General features: G+C 35.6%; 1 protein-coding gene across 1 annotated transcript; it reads right to left on the bottom strand.

The window, feature by feature from the left end:
* Positions 1-4813: 4813 nt before the first annotated feature.
* LOC108373297 (uncharacterized) lies at positions 4814-18347 on the bottom strand. Its single transcript, XM_017629166.1, has 7 exons — positions 18199-18347; positions 13207-13338; positions 12885-13144; positions 12678-12822; positions 10554-10703; positions 8094-8271; positions 4814-8019 (listed from the first exon to the last, which is right to left on the bottom strand). The coding sequence occupies exons 1-7, from the start codon at positions 18274-18276 to the stop codon at positions 5096-5098; spliced, it is 3867 nt and encodes a 1288-aa protein (XP_017484655.1). The 5' UTR covers positions 18277-18347; the 3' UTR covers positions 4814-5095.
* Between the last annotated feature and the right edge of the window lie 21 nt (positions 18348-18368).

Here is an 18368-nt window from a genome sequence, read left to right as displayed (position 1 = left end):
ACCACATTAATGTTGAAACCCTGATCTCCCTTATTTTGAAAACAGAAAAAATGATTGATTGTACAGATAACAGAGCTTTAATTTTAAGAACACTTATTTTATATCGTCACTAGACATGAATAAAGGCGCGAGCTCAAAAGTTGACGGCGAAAAAAGACGCATAAAAAACTTTCGCGTCAAAAACATACTTCGCCGAAGTTTTTCATAAGCATATTTTCTCGCAAAATTTTTTTATGCGCCTTTTTTCGCCGTCAAAACACTATCGCGCCTTTATTCGTGTGTAGTGACGATATATAGAAAGCCTCACGGATAAGACCAGCTAATCTGTCACCATACTTTGAATTAATTCCATAACTGACTGTTTGTTTCCCGTTTGACATGCCAAAATGAAATAAGTATCATTTTGTAAACGAAAAAAATTCTACGCTGCGACTAATATTTCGCGTAATTTATTGGAAAATTCTACGATTTTTTTATTTATTTTTTTGTGTGCAATACTCGTACGTACGAGCTGAAAATAATGTTACTTATACGCCATATACGAGTCTCCACACGCTTGATCAAACTTAATAGAAAAGTAATTAGTCGCAGGGCACTTTTTTTTCTCGGAACTAAATACACCAAACAACGCACACAGAAAACAGCACTCATGTTATATGCCGCCCACCCGCCAAGTACTGTTTTCATGTTCCCTTTAGTATGGCTTAAATCTTCATGGTTTCGGAATAGATCGAAGCATATAGTTGGGTGTTAAAAAGCCTAGATATTCGTCTCGGCGAAGGTGGGCGTGCAATAACTTATTGCGGACCGAGGAATACCTGGTCTGAGCCCTCTATGGCCAAATGATCAGATGCCTCATTGACAGGTACTCACGAGTGACCCGGCACCCAGAGGTACACAAATTCGATATGTTTTTCAACATAATTTAGTCGAGACTTGCATTGCCGAAAGATTCTGGAAATAATTAAGAGGGCTGGCCAATGCCTTGACGTAAACTCGTGCATTTCCACCTATTTAATACCACTTAGTGCATGGCCGAGGGGATTGCTAATATCTCGGCTTGGAGTACCGTGCCAAATTCCCCCGACGCGTATTCGATATTTACACCAGATCTTGAGTGTCACGTTTGCAGTCATCAATATAAGAACCAGGGCTTGGTCTTGNCCAGGTACTAACGAGTGACCCGGCACCCAGAGTAACACAAATTCGATATGTTTTTCAACATAATTTAGTCGAGACTTGCATTGCCGAAAGAGTCTGGAAATAGTTAAGAGGGCTGGCCAATGCCTTGACGTAAACTCGTGCATTTCCACCTATTTAATACCAATTAGTGCATGGCCGAGGGGAATGCTAATATCTCGGCTTGGAGTACCGTGCCAAATTCCCCCGACGCGTATTCGATATTTACACCAGATGTTGAGTGTCACGTTTGCAGTCATCAATATAAGAACCAGGGCTTGGTCTTGGAATTAAGCCAGCATTCAGGCTTAGGGAACTGAACCTTATGGAATCTACTCGGCAGAGGAAATGGTGACGTACTATTCTAGGGCATCTCTGCCACCTGTATGCCGAAATTGAACTGCTTTTTAGTCATCGCATTCTTTATTCTGGCAACCAGCCTTTACAGAAACGTCTCGAAAGACTTTCCCGTATGATAGGCACGCGCAATTTTCAGAGGGTATTGAGAAAATGTTTTATAATTATTTGTATACCATTTAAAATATTCCGTGTGGCAACTGACTTAACGACTAAAGGCCAGTTTTTCAGAGAGAGTTTAACTCTGTTTGTGTTTGTCGTGTAAACCAAGTTTAAACTCAGTGTGCAGTTTTTTGGTCAAACTAAGTAGTTAAACTAAGTTTAAACGTCCAATCTGGCTGGCTTAAACCGAGTTTAAACTATCATCGGTCAAGTTGTATATTTGTAGTCAACTGCCAAAATTTAGATGAAAGAGGAAGAAAAAAATTATAATTGTTTCCCAGTGGGAATTAGGAGCACGTAATAATACCTTATTAGCAACTTANATTCCGTGTGGCAACTGACTTAACGACTAAAGGCCAGTTTTTCAAAGAGAGTTTAACTCTGTTTGTCGTGTAAACCAAGTTCAAACTCAGTGTGCAGTTTTTTAGTCAAACTAAGTAGTTAAACTAAGTTTAAACGCCCAAACTATCATCTGTCAAGTTGTATATTTGTAGTCAACTGCCAAAATTTAGATGAAAGAGGAGGAAAAAAATTATAATTGTTTGTGAAATGCACGAATACACAGACTCATTTGTATAGCGGCACATGCATGCATAGATAAGCGAATGTCCATACGTACGATGAATTGTTCACAAGAAAATTAACAAACGCGACTTAAGTTGGAGTTTACTTGGACAATTTGGTCGGCCAACACATGAAGCACCAAACAAATTCTTTAAATTTCCGTCTTTATCTTTCAGAACTTTAAATTAAATAGCTGACATTTTGTATCTGCATAAAGACCATAAATATTTATATATGTATGTATGTATGTATATGTGTATGTACATATATACGGGACGTTCTTTGCCATTTTTGGCTTGACTTAAAAAGTTGGAAACAGTTTTGAACAAAATAGTCTAAAGGGTATATTTTTAAATCCCGTTTGGCGTTTTTAAAAATTCAAAACGGCGGATCCTGGATCTACCATTTATCACGAAAGTTAAAAATCAAACGTATGTACATGGCGTATGAGTATCATTCTCATCACATCTCAGTAACTCATACGCCATGTACGTACGTTCGATTTTAACATTTCCGTGATAGATATATGTATACATATATATACGTGAGTAGAGTTTTATATATATATATATATATATATATATAAATACATATAGTGTATTTGTATACATGCACCATATATGTAATACTTCTATAATGGCGGTAAGCTATCTTCTCAATGTGTAAAAATTTCGAAATCAAAACGAAAGTCTAGTACCGTTTTTGTGTATTATCTTGTTTATACCGACAATTAAGCGCTTTGACCCAGTTCGCTGGGATTCAAAACGGAAGCATAAATCAACTTTCAATACGCTCAGAAATTCAAAAGTGTGTTGACTCGAATTTGTTTTCAAATCGCTTTTTTATTTCTCACATCGTTTAGAGAACAGGTATAAACACATCACTCATTTGACGCGAAGTGAAAAAAAGGCGGGGTTTCTTTATACAGCCCGTTTTAAATTTGAATTATTATTATAAGAAATTTAAATTCTGGTTCGCTTTCATTTCGATCCACCGCGCAAATTAATTATTAAGAAAATATCGAATAAAAATAACATATTTTGTTTACTTTTGAATACGGTTTTATGCGAGTTCGCTATAACCACACAGGTATAAATGCTTGCAAGAAATATGTGTTGAGTCAAATCAGTTTTTTGTCAATACGTTTCTTGCGTTGGTATAAACAAGGTATATGTATTATGTACGTGAGTACAGTTTTTGTGTATGTGTTGTATACGTGAGTACAGTTTCTGAGTTTGTATTGTGAACGTGGTTATAAAAGTAATGCTTATAGGGGCTAACCTATGCACGAAAAGCTGCAAGAATATCCCCACAGCGATGTCATACGAAAGTAGTGTGTCGTATGTCGCTTTACGAAACTGTGAATAGAATTTAAAAAAATATATATACATATATAGAAATAAAGAATAAAGTGCGTGCCATAGGTTTTAAACCCGTGACCAACAACACGGCAGTCGAACATGATTCCATTCGGCTACAGCAGCTGTGGGGATAACGTGAACAAGAAACACGCTTGAGTTAGTTTTAAAATTTTTTGTTTTGTTTATGACTTCAAAGCTACACTTCATCCGCTCGCTTATATTGCGATGCATCTTTTCGTTCAACCGTAGTTGTTAATCTTTTCTGGACAGAGAAAGGTAATGGTTCCACATTTTGCCACTGGGTAAACGTACATGTACGCGTATGTGTACGTGTTTGTTTATATGTATTTATGTCTTTACTCTAATGTTTTCGGACGGTACTAGCTGTTACTGCCAATATAGGAGTATTACATAAATAACACAAACTGTTAAAAAATTAATTTTTTATGTATGTGCATAGATACATATGTATGTGTATTCCTTGAAATGTGGAATATTGTATTAACAATTAAAAAATTTTGGCTTAATCTAATAAATTGATTAGTTGATTTTCGATATCTTCCAAGGCATATCAAACAGGTGCGTGTATTTTGTTGTTGCTTTCGGTATCGAAAGTGTCAACAATTGTTCAGCTTTTTTCTTCTAAATCAAAGCGTGCCATGTGAAATACAAAAAAAATATAAACAAATAAAAAATTGAAATTGGAAAAAATTTAAATTGCGACTTTCTTTCTTAGGGCCGTTTTCTGATGTAACCTTTAACTTTAAAGCACACTTTATATTTAAAGGTTGGATTAAATATAAAGCTAGGACTAACGTTAAGAATTTTACGCATGTACATATGTATCTTGGTTGTAAACCAATTCAAACCGATAATAAAATGCTTTACTTTAGACACAATCATCCGTTTTAATGCAAACTTTAAATATAAAGTGAGCTTTAAAGTTACAGGGTACTTAGAATTTTAGAATTTTTGTTAGAATAGATTAAAAATATTTGACATTTTCGAGACCAAATTTGAAAAAATAAAAATCAAATCAGCTGCTCTAATGATACTACCCAAGGCGTATTTAACAAGGTGGTGTTAGCCGTATATAAGTAAAAAATTACACTAACAAATTATACGCAGTTATCCATACTGCCATTGGTATGAGTTACAACAAATACATAATTTTGACGTAATGCCCTCCACGGCGAAAAACTCAGCTGTTGCCCCAACAGCACCTTGTTAAATACACCTTGATACTACCTGTTTAATGTGCCTTGATATCTTCCGATTCCGATTCTTTGCCCTAACGCATGCAAAGCATATCCTATATTTTAAAGTTCTCGTATGTATATGGCTTATAGTTATAACAATACAGTTACAATCGTTGGTAACTAACCGACGTATTAGTGTTTTTAAATCGCGTCATAGATTTCATAAATGCGTGACATTTATTCTGTTGGTTGAACTTATCATTATGTAAGAAATCATGGTGAGAAGACTCGTAAACTGCGAAGTAATGTAGCTAAGACGTTAGCTAAGCATTCAGCCTGTAATGCAAGTGGTCCTGCGCCAAGTGGACCTATTTTTACACCTACTAGTTCTCTGAAACTGGAAGCCACGTCATGCACTTTGAGTACGATGTTACGGGTTTGCAGAGGTGATGAGGTATGGCGCGTCATATCTTGAGTGAGTTCGGTGATACGCCGGATCGCTGTGAGGCATGAAGTGAGATGTTCTGGCAATGATGATAACGTCATATCGGACATAGCCACCACCAAGAATTTTGACGCAGTCACCAAAACTAATGTTTGTTCGGTCAGTTCATTTCGCGCCCGCTGGAATTTATCTTCATCAATTCTAATGCCACCACCAGCAAGTTGCGCTGCTGAACACTGAGCGGCTACTTGATCTAGTTTTACCATAAGTCCTGACATTGCTAAATCGGTTTTGGCCAGCAGTGCTTCGCTGTCAATAACGTGTCCATTTTTTATAATATATTTTTCGCCGAATTTTTGTGTTGTGTTGGGATTCAAAGGAACGGCGACAGGTCCAGGAGTTTTTATTTTTCGTGCCATTTGTGGAGAGCAGACCAAAGAGAATGGACATTTATCGCTTACTGAATTCTGAAGGTAGGTCGAGGAGTAATCAGTGGCGGATCTTTGATAACCAATAGCTGACGGGGTAATAAGGTGATGCTGTTGTAAGCTACTGGAATAATTTGAACTAGGACTAGACGCCGGGAAAATGCGAGGAGGTGTTTGTGGCGGGACTGGTGAAACGCTTTTCTTCATAGAGTATGTTGTATTAACTGGTGCATTTCGCGGAGTAGGACGGTGGGCTATTGGCGGTAGAGGTGGCTTTTTTGGGGCTTCACTCACCGGTGGAGGGGAACGACTTTCCTCTTCGCGGCTGGAAGTACAAATTCTTGGCGGTAGGATAGGTGGTGTTTCAGTCTGCATTATCATTTCCGGTTTTGTAACTGTTTCCACTTTCGGTAATATTCCAATAGAGCCTTGTTGTTTCTTTGGTGAAAATCGCTTGATTAGTTCTGCACTTTTAGGAGGCCGAATGGGTGGAGGTGATGCTTCTATAGATTGCGAACGAGGGGGTAACTTCAGGCTTATATTTGCCGATTCTGATTCATTGAAATTATCTTCCTTTTTAGACTTAGGGCAACATGAAAATGTTCCTTTTCTTTCAACTGTTGCATATTCGATGACGTGTCCTCCTTTACCCACATTAAATTCTTTAGAATTCACTTCCTTGAGTGACCGGTTTGTGTCAATTCTTTCGAAAGATTTAGTTTTAGCTTTTTCTCCTGTTTCTAATATAGAGTTACTGTATAAGCCTTCGGTTTGCTTTTCTGATAAATTATGCTCCTGTTTCGAATTTTCAATCTCTTCTAGGTTAGGTGGTGGTGGTATAATAAATGACATTATTTCCTCTGGTGTTAGCTCTTTAGCAGGCGTAGCTCTCTGAGTCGGCGGTGCAACTATTACTTTCGCTAAAAATTTATCTAAATCGCCGTCTACATCAGGTATAGATGTCTTTTTGGATCCATCACCGAATCCGTGTGGTGCTGCAGTCAGCAAGGTAATCGAGTCTAACTCATCGGGGGTTCGTGGAGGCGGTATAGATCGTAGATCAATTAAATCAGCATCAGTTTCAATAAATGTGTCCGCACGTATTTCAAAACCATAAATTTCTGACAGTTTCTTCGCAGCAATATCGGTATCGTGATTTCGATCTTCAATATTACTTATCTCCTTGAGTTGCTTTAAATATTCTTTCAAATTATAGTCTCTGGTATCGGGACCGAAATTGTTGCCATCGGGACTATGTAGGCCGAAGCTACTACGATATGCTAAATTCTTTTTAGAGCTGATTCTGGTTTCTCCCGGGTACAGAATTATTGGTCGACGTGCTGTTGGTGAGTTTGTTGGAGAATTAACCGATTCAGAATCACTCTCGCTTTGGGAAAAGTCGGCACTTGCTTGTAAGTTGCTAAGTATTTGCCCGAGATTGTTGAATTTTCGTTCGGAGCGCGGACTGGACGCCTCACTAACACTTGCACTGGTTGCTACTAAATCCTGACTATTGCTACCGATAGATTTTAAGCTCTGGGTTATGCCATTAATATCCTGATTAATAGCTTCTGCTAAAAGCACTAAGGAGTCGCTATGCTTAAGGGCACCTGGTTGTGGGGTATCCTCTGTTGAAGAAACCTTACTGCTGTTTATGCTTTCGCAATCGCTGTCGAACTCTATTGTACCGCCCCATTTGTTCGCGATTTGTTCCGCATTTAACAAATCATTTTGCCATGAATTTATTCGGCCGAAATAATTAAAGTTCCCAGATGATTTCTGGCGGGTAGCAAAATCTTGAACGTACTCGCATTGTTCGTTCAAATACTGTTCAGAGTTTTCCACCATTTTCTGCATTTCATGCACGCGCCGAAGCACCTCTTCATTTTTAGCCTCAATAAAATCATTTGTATTCGAGCAGTTTGATTGCTCACAATAATTACTTCCACCTCCACTACTATCGCTCATGCCAGAATCCTTTGCTTCCTCTAGTAACTCTGTCGCCATAACACTGTGAATATCCAGATCCATCGCAGCGTTACTAACAAATGAAACGCTCTTTGGTTTTGGTTTAATATCCGTAATGCTGGAGTAGTTAACGTCAGACGGTCCGATTGCATCTGGACTTTCAGTAGCAGACAACTTCTCCTTTTTATTTGTCGGATGATATGGTGGTGTCATGAGAAAGTTTATGCTGTGCGCTCTATTGTGTAAGGGCAACAAATAGCTCCAAGCTGCGGGCAATACAGTGTGTTGTGATAAATATGAAGGTGCGTTGTCTTCATCATTTGGTTCCTTTTCTCGCTCTAATGGGAGCCTTTTCCCTAAATAAAAATAAGTATATTTTAAATTATGTTAAACTCATATTAACAGAAATTCAATGAATACAAAGTCGTACCTGTCAGCAATCGATAATACCCAGCCAAAACTAGTGAAAATTCACATGCATCGCGGTCCTCCATCGAAAATTTCACAACTTTGTCACCTTGCATAAATATGACCACATTGCATGTAACGTCATCGTCTCGGTTAACAATGACATGACTAAAATCCTCAATAGCCGATATGGGCTGGGGCTGTATCAAAAATAATGAAGCATATCAGAAATATTATAGGGTTTTTACTAAATACCTAGAAACATACATTTACAGAGGCGCTAAACTTTGACTTCCATATATCGTCGCTGGAATAATGAAATAGTGTAACATGAAAAGTATAGTTTTGAGAAAAACGAATTGGAAGTTTTTATAAACCATTACAAACCATACAAATACAATTTCGTTTTTCGGGAATAAATTCCCTGCAAACCATTTTTTCAGAGTATTCTGCATTGTAAAGAAATTTTAAAGAATCCGTTAAGATTTAATTCGATTTTTTGCCGAATTTTCTAAAATGAAATAAATTACGCACACTTCCATTCTTTTACGAAATTTCGGAAGAAAATCTGTGAAGCAACGAAAATAATGCTGCTATGTGAAGAATATCTTTCAGAATTTTTCCAGAATTTTCTTTATTTTTCGTACAGAAATTTCTTTACGAGTTCGTGTCAACCTCTTCATATAATTTTCTTTGAAAATTCGTAAAAAAAATCGTTACAGAAATGAGATACTCCTAACGATTTCCTTAAGATTTCTGGAATTTTGGTTTGCAGGGTTAGTGAGCCAAAGAGATATTTAAGAAAACTAAATATTTTTCTAATAGATTACAGGATTGTCTATCCAATGGTGCAATTATCGAATAATAGTGTATGTGGCATTTACACTGTTTCTTTATTCGAGCGACGATATGGTATGTATTATATTCTTATAAAAAAATTACGAAAAAAATATATCACGTAAAACATTGTATGAGTATATACATGAGTATTACATGTGTAAGCATTCTATTTAGTTATATGTATAATATGTATGTAAGTATGTGGGTCAGTAAAAGGAAAATTTACACGTAAATAATGCTGTTTAAGTTTGAAAAAAATTTTATTTTCACATGGCACATGCTTTTTTCAACTAAAAAAACATTTGGCCATTGTTTGGCCGAGCTTTTCTTTAGATTTGTGGCGCACGCCTTATGTTGTCACATAAAGAGCAGGGACCTACAGATTTACGCCGCCTCCGAACGGCAAATGTTTTTTTTTTTTTTATAAGAAATGCACCCAAGGAGACAACCGTCTTCATAGGCCGGCATTGAATATTAATAACTGCGGTCCAAAAGACGAAGCTCCACACCAATTCAACTTTGTTACAGATCAGCTCGCCAGACCTAACAATTGTCAGCGCTGGTCTGATAAACAGCATATCGTCGGTGATACTGCAAAACGGTCTATGTCTATTAGTACCCTTGACCCTTAGATGGTATCTTACGTGCACCGGAATGCATCTATAAATCGTTACACCCTAATAAACAAATGATAAAACTGTCTACCTTTGGCTGCTAAAAATGAACGGTTGCCATAAGCGATCAGATAGACATAACAGATCAATTAAGCACAAGAGGTAATACGTGACATAGAACCAGTGTTGCCGTTTTAGCCTTTTGGTGGCTAGATTTAGCTACCACATACTTTTTTTGGCCACATAAATTTAAAATTGCCCCTGGCCCTTTTTTAGCCCTTTTGGGAAATTTGTTCGTACTTTACATAAAAAGGTTGTATATGCCTATTATGGCAATAATAGAAACTCCTTTTGTGGACCAGTGGTTGCTATATTTCTTCTTTTTTATTCAATAATTAATATTTTTTTATAAATGTCTAGCTCATTTTACATATAACACCGTGCGATAGTCAATTTTACGCACAAAAAATAAATATATTCGCGAAACCATGAGCCAAATATAGTAAAATTGGGTTTTTAGTTTTTTGTTCTGACATGAGTAATTCAAAAATGATTAAACAAAAATCAGTGAAATACGCCTAGCGAAAAAATATGGGTACCAAATTAAAGAGAAAATTCTGTAGAATTTAAGCAGATTCAATTAAAGAAACTACCTATTTGTCCCCGTCGTGAATCCAAAATATTTATTTTTTTTTTAATTCTAAAGAAATTCCGCCTTTCATTTGGTTCCCATTTTTTTATTCTACAATGCACTGAATTTTTTAAATAATAACCTTAAGTTACTTTATCAGATATGTATACGCAAAGTATTATTAAATGCGTATACATTTAATTACTGTCTTTGGTTTTGTTACTTATGAAATAATTTTCACTTTAAATAAAAAATTACGTTTCAAACCGATTTATTTATTTTTTATTTTAATGATTGGAGAGATTCTCAAACAAAATGCCAAGATCGTAAAAAGCGAAAAAATTAACATCCATAATACATACATCCATTGCATATGTATATGTGAAATAATACTTACCACCGAATTTCTGGTACTGGATATTTGACTCAAACCAAACCTCGGGCTAACAAGTAAAACACGCTCGACTCCTTCTCTTTGGTTTGTGCTGAAACATTTGGCGCCGTAGCTTGGTAAACTTGCAATAATATCTAAGTAGTGTAATTTCGCCTAAAATAATTCATGTCAGTCAAGTATAAGTACTGCGTATGCATGTACATATGTAAGTATGAACTTACAGCAGAATAGGTTCAATATAATTGACAAGTTTTTTCTTAAACGTCCAACAAAAACGTCATAAGACACCAGATTAAAATACAAGTATATATTTTCTTGCGACTTTATTTACGAAATAAGCATTCAAGTAATATTTGATCTTTATTTTATTGAATTTTCAGAGCCCGATATCAGTTTTTTGAATTTGTACTGCACCCTGCACTAAATTGTAACTGCACTGAGAATTTCAGTTTACTATTCATTTATTAGGTTCATTCCTTATCTTTTTGCACTAAAATCTGAAAAGTGTCAAAATGTCAGAGCGTAAGCAAAATGCGCTCACTAAAAGAGAATAACAGGAAAAGTAAAGGAACGCAAAAAACCAAATTTTTAGTCCAAAGAATGGCAACAACAAAGCTAACGTCAAATAAGAATGTAAATGTATGTACAAAACACCTTCACACAAGCACAAGCACAATAAACACTGACTATATCAATTATTTTTGCCTCCTTCCAATTTCAATTCACTTTTTTTACTTTTTAGATTATTCTCACTTTTTGTGTATTCTTTAATTTCCGTTAATTTAAATTCAGTTGAGTTTGACACTTTTCAGGATTTTGCCAGAAAAAATTCTTCTGACTAAATCTGACTACTTCGGACTGATGAGAGTCACTCTCACTGACTGTTGCTCTCTCATTTTTGCTGTCATTTCCGAGTTAAGGAACGCTTTTTGGACTAAATCTGACTACTTCGGACTATTTCTGGGAGATAAGGAACGCTCCTATTAATAGTGGAATCGAAAATTATCGAAAAATGGTTAGTGATAGCAACATAATAATAATAATAGATTGGCGCTTACACATATGTTAGTGTTTGGCCGAGCTTCTCCTCCAAATTGTGGCGTGCGCCTTGATGTTGTCACACAAAGGGGAGCGACCGTCGATATGTGGTGGCTTGTATGAGCGCTTATATAAACATCGCAACATCGTAAACCGCTTTGAAATAAGTTGATAATTTGAATCCAACTCAATAACACCTACCACAATCTTGACATAATCTAAGAAGGTGGCGCCTCTTTATGCATTTGTTACGGCGGGTACCTGAGACTTTAGAACGACTAACTGTATGAGCTTTACAACGACATTGGTATACATATCTACATACATATGCAGTTAGTTCATTGAATAAGAATACAGCAGCCAGAGCATACCACGTCGTACGAATGAATTCAATTACTCCAGCCTTACGGGTATTCGAAGCGGTACCCGCTTGTGCAGGAAGGCTTATCTGCGTTGGAAAGATTAGGTGGAGAGAGACTTAGTGATGTGGGGCATGGTGTTTCTTAAATTGGTTAAGCTGTTAAATCACCATTCCAGGAGAAGGAAAATACGAAATGTTTCGCTGCAGGACTAGACACCATGTTAATCTGACCTTAGCGTTGTGAGAAATGGTCGGAATGCTTTCCTTCTGTCCTCTAGACAATCTAAAGGCAAACATTTTTTCATAGTTTTCAAATCATTGCGCTGTTGAAAGTTCCTTAAAGTCCATTTGGAGTCGAATTTTAGTCGAATTAATGAAAATCGCACTAATAAACATTTGCTTTAACTTTAAATTTCTCCTTAATCCCAAATAACTTGGACTGGAATTATTCTTGAGTACGATTAAATATTACTTGGTTTCTTTTTTAACATTACCAATGGTGGTCTCGATGTTTTTATTTTGATGTTGTTTGTGTCTGAATTGAATATAATTTTCGCTGCATTTACAAAAAATAACTCGAGAATAAGCTAGTAGATGCGTCTAGACGCACCAAACGGTTAAAGTTAAAAATCATGTGGAACCTATTCTGCTGGGTAGACTTGCACAAACATGCCTACTTATGTAAGTTTGTGCCAATTCGAAAAATTGAGAATAGCAATAAGTATTACCTGAAGTTGTGTCAAAACTTTGGTTGATGATCCCGTCATCTCCGCATTTAATTTTAAGAAATGTGATATTAAGCGTCTCAGCTCTTTTCGTTTCATACCTTCAAACAAAGATATGGGCACAAATCTTTCCAAGCCGAACTCACGCCTGAAAATATTAAAAGATAGTCATATATATTTTTCTAAGTATTGTATAAACATTTCATTTACTCTACAAATTTAACTGTCAACTTCGTTGGAGAAACGTTATTGGCCAAGGCATGCTGATGCATATGCAATGCGGCTAGTCTTAACGCAACCTCCGGTTGAAGTTCAGGCGCAAAACGCTCTTGAGTAACATCATTACAGCACTGCATATACAAATAATCGAGTGCATTTAGATCCTTTTGAGCTAAATCAGCTGCCGATATTGGCACAAAAGTTACCCGAAATAGACATCGCAGCTTGTGCGCACCTGGTCGTGCAGCAATCTATAATAATGCCAAAATTTATTATTAAAGATTTTCAGTAAACATTTATAAAATATATTTACACGCGCTAAAGATTCCTCAGGATCGAGCAATGTGAGTTTATTTCGCTTCAAACTTTTCACATGCTCTAGCACAAGGCTAAATATTTCTCCTGTTGAGAGGCACAGCTTGTCCAAAAGCGAACCCATTACATCCTAGAAGGATAATAATTTTGTTAGATCATGTGCACTTAAAATATACACATACCCAGTCGGACTTTTTGGAATGCTATATGTATATGCATATTTAGTCCAAGCTCGCAGGGCCACCAGACCAAACTTATTTTGGAAGTAACAAAATTTAAAATGCATGGGTATCTGCTTGCTGGGTAAGCGCCCCTTTAACAGGCACCAGGTAGGAAAAGTACGTAAAAACGTTACTTACCATTGTTAAAATAGGAGTGGTATTTTTTTCATACGTATTTACATATGTTTTACAAAATATTATTAAAAATCAATGTTCGCCAGACGCTTAAAATTCGTATAATCAATAGTGGTTTTCCTCTTAGGTTTGATAAAACGCATGGCGTATACGTAACATAATTTCCAGCCATATTCCACACAAAAATCTAAATTATAGTTTAAAAAACTAAAACCTGCCTATTATAATTGCCATTCGTACTGTAGCTTGAGAATAGAAATCGCTGCATCTTTTAGGCGCATCAATATTACATAGTTACATCCCGAGCTAATAAAAATAAGGTAAAAATAAACGAATTGAAGTTTTGTTTTATCAGCTAGTGAATTACTTCAACCCCAGAAGCAACCAAAAAGTAGCTGGGAATACTGAAAATGATTTTTTGCAATATTACGTAAATTTCAACTTTAACAAGGGTAAGAAACGTTTTTACGTACCTTCCCTACCTGCTTGCTGTCAATGGGCCGCCTACCCAAGCAAGTAGATACACGTATGTACATTCTTAAGTGCATTAGTATAAATATTTTGTTACTTCGAAAATAAGTTATATCTGGCGGCGCTTAGATCTTACCGTTTTCGTTCGTTTAGGTGGTAAATAATAGTTTATAATCTTTTGCTAGGCCAAGAGTCATTAGGTGCTGAAAAAGTTCCTATCACTTGCACCAGCTAGCTATGCATTCAGTACATATGAAGTGAAATCGAATAATATTTTAATATAATGCACCAAACTTTTCAGGCATTGTGTCTTAATTGGACTTTACAGGATTTCTAGGCTTAAAGCCGAAGACTAGATTCTAACCCAAATTGTTCTGGCGATATGGGTTTCGGTGCTCATATGCAAGGCAAATAAGAAGGCTATGGGGACCCTCCAGATAACCATTCTATGCAAGATCTATTCGCATACATAACGTGTACCAAAGAAGATGGGATGACACAGTGAGGCGCATAAAAAGAAACACTATAGTAAGGCCGAGACCACGGAATGAGCGGCTTAAAATTAAAACATATGAAATACTATTGAAGTGGCCATTTCTGTATGGCGCCACTCAGCCGCTCATTGCGTGGCCTCGGCCTATGGAACCATAACAAAAAATTAAGAAACAACAAAAATTGCAGCGACTATTTGGATCGGGCTACATGTTGATGTTGGTGCGAGAATTAGTCATCGTTGTCACATATGTATATGCCCTTTCATTCCAGGAGGTAGTGTAGGTCTATTTTTGCTGTGTTTAGGACTTGCCAAGGACGAACATCTTTCTCAAAGTAAGTTTTCAAACTAGGTCGGTTTTTTCTCCCATAACACTTTTGCACCAAAATCGATAGATTGGGAAGTTTAAATCTGCGCATTTGATAAGTCGTGTAAACATTTATGCCTCGCTTTAGTCAAGTGGGTACTAATAAATGAAATACTTTGGAGACACACAAATAGGCGCAATTATGCTCACTAGTATCGTCCATTTGTCGAAATTCGACAGTTTTTTATACACTTTTGAATTTTGCATGTCACCCATATTGACTCGTTTATGCGAATGCCCTTTTTGAAGTCCACCATCAAAAGTTATAGCAAATTTACAGGAAAATTTTAAACCTAATTTCCTAACTAGCTTTCTAAATTAGACCCAGAACGGAATCTGGATTTTAATTTATAAAAAATATGAGTATATGTTTGTATGTATAGATGAAATGCCCATTGACTAATATGTTAAACATATACCGATTCAGGCTATAAATACGTTTTTCGATTATATAGGTCGGATATCCTTTTGGAAGGTTAAAAACTAAATTGCTAACATCTGCATAAACTCTTCTTTCTTTTCATCAGAATCGTTAGAGGTTAAGAAAGTACCTAGGAGGTGTAAAGCAAAATATATTATATCCTTTTCTAACGGCAGTTTCACACGGGGTTTTGTCAAGATTGGGCTAAACCCCAATATTTACAATATAAGAATCATGCAATGCGATTAGAAATCCGGTAAAAATGGTTCCCAATTGAATGATTATTTTCATTTCATATGAATATAGATGTAGGTGTATCAAATTCCTTTCCCTTATCATAAGTGATTACACAGATAAGCGATATGAAAAGTTATGTTTGTATCGGAGATGCCTCGCCTTTTTTCCAAAATCTACCACCTTTCGCCTTTAGTACGGTATTGATAACATATGTTGCTGTGTCAAATTTCAGGGCTTTAGCATAAGCGGTTCCAGAGATAAGCGATATGAGAATTTGAGTTTTTATGTGAGATGCCACGCCTCCTTTTAGAATACATACAATTTTTCGGCGTAAGTAGAGTATTTAGAATTTATGCACCCGTGCTAAGTTTCGGTTCCCCAGCGTAATTGGTCTTATAGATATATATTGGTTTTCACATATTAGTCTGTGTGTCAGATGCCACGCCCCCTACGTAACGTGATTAACATTTCTGGATTAGAGGAAGTTATATCCTTCAAATCGGTGTATGTTTCATTGAACTCGAGCGAACGGTGCCCTCAAAATGGGTTTCAAAATTTTCTTGAGGCATATATATATATATGTATATTGTTAAAAAAAAATTCTGAAAATTTTTTATATGGAAAAAATGCGTAGAACAGCCAGCAAAAAGTTCTGAAAAAACAACGCGATTTTTTAGACACTTTAGATTTGCACATTATTATACTAAAATTTAATGGGCTATAAGGCTATAAAACTGCATACCTGAATTCTTTCATTCTTGGATTTAAATGGGGCTTGCTAAAATATAAGCCATATTTTAATACAAAATAAACAAAAAGATTTAGGAACGTAAAGCATTGCGAGTATTAACAAAAAAGAGCCATACGCTCAATTTTGTGAGTGACAGTAGATATTTTATTAATCTTTATCTGAGGTGACCATGATAAAAATATAGTAAGGCAGAACCGCTGAGAGGCACTTTTAAAATTCCTGACGTTTCCAAGCAATTTAATTTTTAAATTTACTCACCAACTCTCACATACATTTTAATTTTCAATATCAAGCAACAACAATTTCGAACAATTTCAATTTTTTTTATTTTCAATTATTTATATACAATTTTAAAATGCTGGCAAACTTCAAAAAAAAAAATCATGGCCGACAAATTGAGAGGACGGTTCTACCTTGCTATGCTTCTATCATGATTTAGACCAAAGGCATAACAAAGTAGAAGTGATTTCGACATTTCTCTGAAATGTCAACTCTTAACCTATACTATTCAAAGTTTAAATTTTTTTAATTTTAATTTTCAATTGTGAGCTGTGCGACTGATTTTAAATGCATATATTGTAAAATAAAAAGGAATTACGGGCAGTGTGCTATTAATTATTTTTATAAATCATATATTTTGCAAGTTAACACAATAAAAACGTGTTTTCTGTCTATTTTACAATTTATTTTATCCTCCCATTCGGATTTGTTTACTTATGTCAAGCAAAAATAAAACTACTCAAAAATGCGAATATGTGGTAGATTTCAGACCTTGAGTGGTAGATGTGGTAGATGCTCAAAAAAGTGGCAGATCTACCACAATGTGGTATAAGTCCGATCACTGCCTAGCGATCACTGGTTAATGTTTTTACTCTCACTTCAGAGTAATTTTGCTGTTTGATATTTTTAGAGGGTTTTACATGAAAAGTATTGGATCAGAGCAGTGTTGGCACTAATCGATTGATTTTTTTAATCAATTAGTTAATTCGATTAAATTCAATCCGATTATAGTTAATCATGAATTATTTTAATCTGATTAAAGAATTAATCGTAATCGAGACTAAACAAATTAATTTTTAATCAATAAACCTCAATTTGATTAAGTGGGTTTGGTGATTATTTAATTTATGCTGGAATTTTCCTTTGCACAGAAGGCCAGTTAATAAGGTATGGCTAAGTCGGTTTTCCTCCTCAACCAAAGCAATTGGTGGGCATTTCCATAAAGATCTATTCCAACAGAAGAGTGATTACGATTAATTAATTTTAATCAATAATCGCGATTAACATTTTAATTGTTAATTTTTAATCGTTAATCAGTTTAACATTTTGCCAACACTGGATCAGAGCTAACAATTGTTTTTGAATGAATGAAGCCTTCTATTACTTATTTTGCAACTCAAAGGATGCAGTAATTTTGAGAACAATTTACGAATCCGTCCAAAAACTTTTTAGAATATCCGGATAACAAAAAGGAACGAATGTCCGAACGGATATCCGAATTCACGGATAGTGTCACATCTAATATGTATATATGGATGTACACTGAGAAAATAGTCGGCTGAATATGTTTCTCTCAACACAAGATTTGGTAACTATAACAATAATTTACATAACTGTGCATTACCAAATCAAGTGTTGAGAAAAACATATTTAGTTGACGTAACTCTCATTAGATGTTAATTGTGTTTTCATGCTACATTCCCCTCTTCTATTTATTACATTCAGAGAAAACAGTCAATTTTTAGCCAAAGCAAATAATCAAAGTAGACAACTCTACAATCTGGAATAAAGTTATTCCAGCAAACCATATACATACATAGATATGTATATATGTATATACATAATAGCAATACCAAACTACATAAGCATAATTTATAACATTATAATTGAATACCTGTACAGAGGTGGTCGCATCGTACTTAAATGACTTTGTTTGGCCATTTTCTAGAAATACTTTCAGCACATTCGCCATCGGTGGCACACAAATGTCGCCCAAAGAGAATGCTGATGCCTTATGGATTGTTAAATACAATAAAAATTATTTATGATCTGCCTTACAATAAT

This window comes from Rhagoletis zephyria, unplaced genomic scaffold (genome assembly GCF_001687245.7).
Source record: "Rhagoletis zephyria isolate East Lansing unplaced genomic scaffold, Rhagoletis_zephyria_1.1 Rzeph_scaffold_06566, whole genome shotgun sequence".
NCBI lineage: Eukaryota > Metazoa > Arthropoda > Insecta > Diptera > Tephritidae > Rhagoletis > Rhagoletis zephyria.
The sequence above is the reverse complement of the archived record's forward strand: the minus strand, read 5'-3'. Positions and strand labels throughout refer to the sequence as shown.

Excerpts from the sequence above, each read along its gene's own strand:
- LOC108373297 (XM_017629166.1), bottom strand. The coding sequence starts at position 18,276 with ATGGCGAATGTGCTGAAAGTATTTCTAGAAAATGGCCAAACAAAGTCA. Across the intron at positions 12,823-12,884 it reads TTGACAGTTAAATTTGTAGA|GCGTGAGTTCGGCTTGGAAA; the intron begins GTAAATGAAATG and ends TAATATTTTCAG. Across the intron at positions 10,704-12,677 it reads AAGTTTTGACACAACTTCAG|GCGAAATTACACTACTTAGA; the intron begins GTAATACTTATT and ends GAATTATTTTAG.